The following is an 8,840-nucleotide window of genomic DNA, read 5'->3' on the forward strand; positions in this document are numbered from 1 at the left end:
TTTTTGTTTTTTTCAAAATGTTCGTTCTTTTGTGTAGATTAACAAAAAAAATATATAAACCGCGTTCGATACTTTGTAAAAAAGTTATGAACGATTATATACGAGGTAGAGCGTTTATAATCAAATTTAAAATCAAAAAAGTGAGTTAAAAAATGAATAAACGAACATTTTTCGATTTTTGTTTTTTTCAAAATGTTCGTTCTTTTGTGTAGATTAACAAAAAAAATATATAAACCGCGTTCGATACTTTGTAAAAAAGTTATGAACGATTATATACGAGGTAGAACGTTTATAATCAAATTTAAAATAAAAAAAGTGAGTTAAAAATGAATAAACGAACATTTTTCGATTTTTGTTTTTTTCAAAATGTTCGTTCTTTTGTGTAGATTAACAAAAAAAATATATAAACCGCGTTCGATACTTTGTAAAAAAGTTACGAACGATTATATACGAGGTAGAACGTTTATAATCAAATTTAAAATCAAAAAAGTGAGTTAAAAAATGAATAAACGAACATTTTTCGATTTTTGTTTTTTTCAAAATGTTCGTTCTTTTGTGTAGATTAACAAAAAAAATATATAAACCGCGTTCGATACTTTGTAAAAAAGTTATGAACGATTATATACGAGGTAGAACGTTTATAATCAAATTTAAAATAAAAAAAGTGAGTTAAAAATGAATAAACGAACATTTTTCGATTTTTGTTTTTTTCAAAATGTTCGTTCTTTTGTGTAGATTAACAAAAAAAATATATAAACCGCGTTCGATACTTTGTAAAAAAGTTATGAACGATTATATACGAGGTAGAACGTTTATAATCAAATTTAAAATCAAAAAAGTGAGTTAAAAAATGAATAAACGAACATTTTTCGATTTTTGTTTTTTTCAAAATGTTCGTTCTTTTGTGTAGATTAACAAAAAAAATATATAAACCGCGTTCGATACTTTGTAAAAAAGTTATGAACGATTATATACGAGGTAGAACGTTTATAATCAAATTTAAAATCAAAAAAGTGAGTTAAAAAATGAATAAACGAACATTTTTCGATTTTTGTTTTTTTTCAAAATGTTCGTTCTTTTGTGTAGATTAACAAAAAAAATATATAAACCGCGTTCGATACTTTGTAAAAAAGTTATGAACGATTATATACGAGGTAGAACGTTTATAATCAAATTTAAAATAAAAAAAGTGAGTTAAAAAATGAATAAACGAACATTTTTCGATTTTTGTTTTTTTCAAAATGTTCGTTCTTTTGTGTAGATTAACAAAAAAAATATATAAACCGCGTTCGATACTTTGTAAAAAAGTTACGAACGATTATATACGAGGTAGAACGTTTATAATCAAATTTAAAATAAAAAAAGTGAGTTAAAAAATGAATAAACGAACATTTTTCGATTTTTGTTTTTTTCAAAATGTTCGTTCTTTTGTGTAGATTAACAAAAAAAATATATAAACCGCGTTCAATACTTTGTAAAAAAGTTATGAACGATTATATACGAGGTAGAACGTTTATAATCAAATTTAAAATCAAAAAAGTGAGTTAAAAATGAATAAACGAACATTTTTCGATTTTTGTTTTTTTCAAAATGTTCGTTCTTTTGTGTAGATTAACAAAAAAAATATATAAACCGCGTTCGATACTTTGTAAAAAAGTTATGAACGATTATATACGAGGTAGAACGTTTATAATCAAATTTAAAATCAAAAAAGTGAGTTAAAAAATGAATAAACGAACATTTTTCGATTTTTGTTTTTTTCAAAATGTTCGTTCTTTTGTGTAGATTAACAAAAAAAATATATAAACCGCGTTCGATACTTTGTAAAAAAGTTATGAACGATTATATACGAGGTAGAACGTTTATAATCAAATTTAAAATAAAAAAAGTGAGTTAAAAAATGAATAAACGAACATTTTTCGATTTTTGTTTTTTTCAAAATGTTCGTTCTTTTGTGTAGATTAACAAAAAAAATATATAAACCGCGTTCGATACTTTGTAAAAAAGTTACGAACGATTATATACGAGGTAGAACGTTTATAATCAAATTTAAAATAAAAAAAGTGAGTTAAAAAATGAATAAACGAACATTTTTCGATTTTTGTTTTTTTCAAAATGTTCGTTCTTTTGTGTAGATTAACAAAAAAAATATATAAACCGCGTTCGATACTTTGTAAAAAAGTTATGAACGATTATATACGAGGTAGAACGTTTATAATCAAATTTAAAATCAAAAAAGTGAGTTAAAAAATGAATAAACGAACATTTTTCGATTTTTGTTTTTTTCAAAATGTTCGTTCTTTTGTGTAGATTAACAAAAAAAATATATAAACCGCGTTCGATACTTTGTAAAAAAGTTACGAACGATTATATACGAGGTAGAACGTTTATAATCAAATTTAAAATCAAAAAAGTGAGTTAAAAAATGAATAAACGAACATTTTTCGATTTTTCTTTTTTCCAAAATGTTCGTTTTTTTGTGTAGATTAACAAAAAAAATATATAAACCGCGTTCGATACTTTGTAAAAAAGTTACGAACGATTATATACGAGGTAGAACGTTTATAATCAAATTTAAAATCAAAAAAGTGAGTTAAAAAATGAATAAACGAACATTTTTCGATTTTTCTTTTTTCCAAAATGTTCGTTTTTTTGTGTAGATTAACAAAAAAAATATATAAACCGCGTTCGATACTTTGTAAAAAAGTTACGAACGATTATATACGAGGTAGAACGTTTATAATCAAATTTAAAATCAAAAAAGTGAGTTAAAAAATGAATAAACGAACATTTTTCGATTTTTGTTTTTTTCAAAATGTTCGTTCTTTTGTGTAGATTAACAAAAAAAATATATAAACCGCGTTCGATACTTTGTAAAAAAGTTATGAACGATTATATACGAGGTAGAACGTTTATAATCAAATTTAAAATAAAAAAAGTGAGTTAAAAATGAATAAACGAACATTTTTCGATTTTTGTTTTTTTCAAAATGTTCGTTCTTTTGTGTAGATTAACAAAAAAAATATATAAACCGCGTTCGATACTTTGTAAAAAAGTTATGAACGATTATATACGAGGTAGAACGTTTATAATCAAATTTAAAATAAAAAAAGTGAGTTAAAAATGAATAAACGAACATTTTTCGATTTTTGTTTTTTTCAAAATGTTCGTTCTTTTGTGTAGATTAACAAAAAAAATATATAAACCGCGTTCGATACTTTGTAAAAAAGTTATGAACGATTATATACGAGGTAGAGCGTTTATAATCAAATTTAAAATCAAAAAAGTGAGTTAAAAATGAATAAACAAACATTTTTCGATTTTTCTTTTCCTCAAAATATTCTTTTTTTGTGTAGAAATCCCCAGGTGAGATATTTCCCATATTTTTTTCATAAATCCGTCGTAAAAACGAAGATTTTGAAAAAAATCATCGAAATTGGACCATTTTTCGATTTTCTAAAGCCAAAAAACGAGGGACACATTATACAGAGTGTGTTTTAGCCGCTACAGATCTTCATTCTCAAATTTCTCTTACATTATACAGGGTATTGAACTTGTTACAAAAAATTTGCTTATAACTTTTTCAATAACCCCCGTAGAACACATCACAACCCTATATTGTTGTAATTGAAAAATCAAATTCATTCCAAATATGCGAAAATATGATTATTTGTGAGTTTAACCCCTCAAATTTTCAAATTAATATCTAAATTCGACATTTATCACACTTATCAATCGCCCTGTATATTTACGTAATTTTTTTCTTGAAGATGCTGGTTGGAAGAATCCAGTTTCAGTCACTGGTTTCTCAGTATACCGGTTTTAATTATTTTGGGAGTTTGTACAGGTAAAAATATATTTTTTTTGTATTATTATTACCAATAAACCTTCTAAATCAATTTTTTATATTACATAACCCATTCACCTTTACTTTGACGTCATAACGAACAATTCTAATAATCAAAGATCACGTTTTACACGTTGTTTATTTACGATAAAGACAATAAATGAAAATACTAAGAAAATACAGAACGGAAATAACGTGGAACGTTTTAGGAAAAACCAACACGTTCACAGGAGCCCAGACGAATCGTTTTGGACACTCGAAACTGGAGAAAAACCATTTCCCTTCCGTCCCTGACCTACCGATCCCCAATTACCTCCTCGCGAGAACCCCAAATCAAAATACCACGCAATTAACTAAATATTTCCCAATACCCCTTGGGAAACATTTTAGGAAAAACCAACACGTTCACAGGAACCCAGACGAATCGTTTTGGACACTCGAAACTGGAAAAAAACCATTTCCCTTCCGTCCCTGACCTACCGATCCCCAATTACCTCCTCGCGAGAACCCCAAGTCGAAATACCACGCAATTAACTAAATTTTTCCCAATACGCCTGGCGAAACGTTTTAGGAAAAACCAACACGTTCACAGGAACCCAGACGAATCGTTTTGGACACTCGAAACTGGAAAAAAACCATTTCCCTTCCGTCCCTGACCTACCGATCCCCAATTACCTCCTCGCGAGAACCCCAAATCAAAATACCACGCAATTAACTAAATATTTCCCAATACCCCTTGGGAAACATTTTAGGAAAAACCAACACGTTTACAGGAACCCAGACGAATCGTTTTGGACACTCGAAACTGGAAAAAAACCATTTCCCTTCCGTCCCTGACCTACCGATCCCCAATTACCTCCTCGCGAGAACCCCAAGTCGAAATACCACGCAATTAACTAAATTTTTCCCAATACGCCTGGCGAAACGTTTTAGGAAAAACCAACACGTTCACAGGAACCCAGACGAATCGTTTTGGACACTCGAAACTGGAAAAAAACCATTTCCCTTCCGTCCCTGACCTACCGATCCCCAATTACCTCCTCGCGAGAACCCCAAGTCGAAATACCACGCAATTAACTAAATATTTACCAATACCCCTTGGGAAACGTTTTAGGAAAAACCAACACGTTCACAGGAGCCCAGACGCGAATCGTTTTGGACACTCGAAACTGGAAAAAAACCATTTCCCTTTCGTCCCTGACCTACCGATCCCCAATTACCTCCTCGCGAGAACCCCAAGTCGAAATACCACGCAATTAACTAAATATTTCCCAATACCCCTTGGGAAACGTTTTAGGAAAAACCAACACGTTCACAGGAGCCCAGACGCGAATCGTTTTGGACACTCGAAACTGGAAAAAAACCATTTCCCTTTCGTCCCTGACCTACCGATCCCCAATTACCTCCTCGCGAGAACCCCAAGTCCAAATAACACGCAATTAACTAAATATTTCCCAATACCCCTTGGGAAACGTTTTAGGAAAAACCAACACGTTCACAGGAGCCCAGACGCGAATCGTTTTGGACACTCGAAACTGGAAAAAAACCATTTCCCTTTCGTCCCTGACCTACCGATCCCCAATTACCTCCTCGCGAGAACCCCAAGTCGAAATACCACGCAATTAACTAAATATTTCCCAATACCCCTTGGGAAACGTTTTAGGAAAAACCAACACGTTCACAGGAGCCCAGACGCGAATCGTTTTGGACACTCGAAACTGGAAAAAAACCATTTCCCTTTCGTCCCTGACCTACCGATCCCCAATTACCTCCTAGCGAGAACCCCAAATCAAAATACCACGCAATTAACTAAATATTTCCCAATACCCCTTGGGAAACGTTTTAGGAAAAACCAACACGTTTACAGGAACCCAGACGAATCGTTTTGGACACTCGAAACTGGAAAAAAACCATTTCCCTTCCGTCCCTGACCTACCGATCCCCAATTACCTCCTCGCGAGAACCCCAAGTCGAAATACCACGCAATTAACTAAATTTTTCCCAATACGCCTGGCGAAACGTTTTAGGAAAAACCAACACGTTCACAGGAGCCCAGACGCGAATCGTTTTGGACACTCGAAACTGGAAAAAAACCATTTCCCTTTCGTCCCTGACCTACCGATCCCCAATTACCTCCTCGCGAGAACCCCAAGTCGAAATACCACGCAATTAACTAAATATTTCCCAATACCCCTTGGGAAACGTTTTAGGAAAAACCAACACGTTTACAGGAACCCAGACGATTCGTTTTGGACACTCGAAACTGGAAAAAAACCATTTCCCTTCCGTCCCTGACCTCTCGATCCCCAATTACCTCCTCGCGAGAACCCCAAGTCCAAATAACACGCAATTAACTAAATTTTTCCCAATACGCCTGGCGAAACGTTTTAGGAAAAACCAACACGTTCACAGGAACCCAGACGAATCGTTTTGGACACTCGAGACTGCGTAGATCTATGCTGCTCTTGGAGATTCAGCACGCGCGACTTAGTTTAGTTTTTTTTTTATAAATTATATAGATGAATTTGAAATTTTTGAAACTATTGTACGTAAAATTTGTGTTGCAGTTTTTTTGATAAACGTTTTGAGAGTTATACTGACGATAATGCATCCGAATTCCCAAAATCCAGCACCGATCGGTATAAGAAGAGCTACTAGAGCCGCTTTAATTCTAATACCCCTATTCGGTATCCAATACATCTTGTTACCGATGATTCCCGAACAACATCATCCCTTATACCATTTCTATCAATGGTTGACGTTAATCATGGTACCGTTTCAGGTAAATTCTTAATTTCACGTATCCATAAATACCCGGAGGAGGTGGCTCCGGGTGACGCTTCATCACCAAAAATCGAAACGAAAAAAAAAATATGTTTCAAATATACGTAAACGAATCGAACAACACTCGTATAATCACACGTTGTGAGTACGTTCAGTGTTACGTCAAATTTCATAATGTCAATGTCAGATTTGCGTTGCCGCGTTCCGAAACTTCCGACTTGAATCGATTGCGATTCGATATTTATTAGTCATAATTGGCGGCCATGTTTGCGTAAATTTATTAGTCATAATTGGCGGCTATGTTTGCGTAATGAATATTTCGATTAGTACAACCTTTGTATGGAAAGGATAAAAAAGGAAATTGTTGATTTTTTATCTTTAATATACGAAAAAGAGTAGAAATTTATGATAAATAAATGACTTATACAATAAATTTGATATACAAGTAGTATCCAAACGTTCAATTAGAAGTTTGACGTGTATTTCTAGATTTTTTATTATTTTATATAAGTAAATTTTGTGATTAACCCCTGTATCAATTATCGCGCCGATTTCTATCTTCATTTTGGTGGTGAAGTATCTTAAATTTATCTTTAGTTATCGACACAATTTTTTATTAAAATCAAATGTTTGTAAACATCGATATTCATAATTCGATACGAGGTCTGGTTATTAAATAACGAGACTGCTCGTCTAGAGGGCGCTCTAGACGGGTGCGGTATCTAGATATCTTGTCCCAAAACACGTTTCCCCCACTAGTATATTGTTTTTTCTCTCGTTTCAATGTCAAATTTCTAATTAAATCGAAAAAAACGCTATAAATTGTTACAAAAGTCCTATGGGGACAGTTATCCATCTTGTACGCGTGTTCAGATCGTCGAATAAGCATCCGGATGATTACCGAGGCTGTAAACGCCGATAAAGAAAAATTTTACGCTAGGTATAACACATTTGACACTGACCTAAAGCTTTTGATTCCAAGAAAAAGATAATTTTCAAGTTTTTAAATGTTTTTTCAGGGTTTGTGCTGTTCGTGTTTATTCTGTTTCGCCAATCAAGACGTGATACAAGCTATAAAAAATTTGATTAATGGGTTCAGACAAAGAAACGCGAGATTCGGAAGTTACAGATATACGGGTGGAGCCGTAGACAGCGCTGGAGTTTACGTCGTCAATGGATCCCACCGAAAATCAACAGTTTCCACGAAAATTTGAACTTTTCTAACCCGGGTTTAGATTTTTCATTTCCAATATTGATTTATCGATTTACCTACACGGATAAGCATTCCATAATGAAAATTTGTGTAAGAAAAACAAAATTTCATAATCGCCTCGATGTTATTCTCGATAATTCGAAAGATAAACCTAACCTCACATATAAACTAACCTAAAATATGTAAATCGAGATTGAATAGTCGATTTGGCGGATTGTTCGTATCCGTGCGGGTATAACCAGGGTTGCCAGCTCTCGTCGACGAAAATCCGAGTTTTTGGGATACGGTCGAAATTCTAGCTTGGCGGCCGTACAACTGGAACGCAGATTCAGAAATTACTGAAGAAGGAAAACAGATTTCGATTGACCAAACGTTTTTGATTGATTTTGATCCAAATCTGCGGTGCCCAGCAGTCAGGAAATCGTCTTCCAAAGACAGAAAATACGATTATTCGGAATCTTCTTAAAGTTTTGGCCTAATAACACCATCTAGTATATGTTTTGTCATATTTTGGGGTTTCTTCGACGATTTATTTCAAATTTACCCTCTTGATTTCGATTTAAAAGCGATTTTCCCAAACCCCGAGATGTCCTGAGCGATTGGCAACCTTGGGTCGATCTTATGAAAATCTTTGATGTTGTGTAATAGATTTTAATGTATAATAAAAAGGAAAATAGAAAAAATTAAAAGTTTTATCGTTTTTTTCTCATCATTAACATTCCCAAAGTTTCGTACATCAAAACGGTCGTTTTAAACACCACGTAATCATAATTTGGTTGAAATTAATCGAGGGGGAGTAAATCAGGTGAATACGAAGGATTATTTGTTGATTTTTATGTTTGTAATCATAGTTTGAAAAGTTTATGTTTTAAAAAGTCGATTTTTCATTGAATGAACCTCGTAATTTGGTTATTTTCGTGTTGAAAGTCTACAGTAATTAGTGATAATTTTCAAATTTTTATTTTTTATTAATAAAAACTTTGTCCTTAATTCAAT

General features: G+C 32.6%; 1 protein-coding gene across 1 annotated transcript in view; it reads left to right on the forward strand.

Annotated features, from left to right (window-relative positions):
- LOC130448736 (calcitonin gene-related peptide type 1 receptor-like) overlaps positions 1 to 8,535 on the forward strand; it is a 59,488-nt gene extending 50,953 nt beyond the window's left edge. Inside the window, exons 7-9 of the mRNA XM_056786235.1 lie at positions 3,771 to 3,847; positions 6,415 to 6,629; positions 7,651 to 8,535. Of these exons, the coding sequence (XP_056642213.1) occupies positions 3,771 to 3,847; positions 6,415 to 6,629; positions 7,651 to 7,845 (487 nt within the window). The 3' untranslated portion in view covers positions 7,846 to 8,535. The remainder of the gene's footprint in view (positions 1 to 3,770; positions 3,848 to 6,414; positions 6,630 to 7,650) is intronic.
- The last annotated feature ends 305 nt before the right edge of the window (positions 8,536 to 8,840 follow it).

The sequence above is a fragment of the Diorhabda sublineata genome, chromosome 1, assembly GCF_026230105.1.
Source record: "Diorhabda sublineata isolate icDioSubl1.1 chromosome 1, icDioSubl1.1, whole genome shotgun sequence".
In the NCBI taxonomy this organism is placed as follows: domain Eukaryota; kingdom Metazoa; phylum Arthropoda; class Insecta; order Coleoptera; family Chrysomelidae; genus Diorhabda; species Diorhabda sublineata.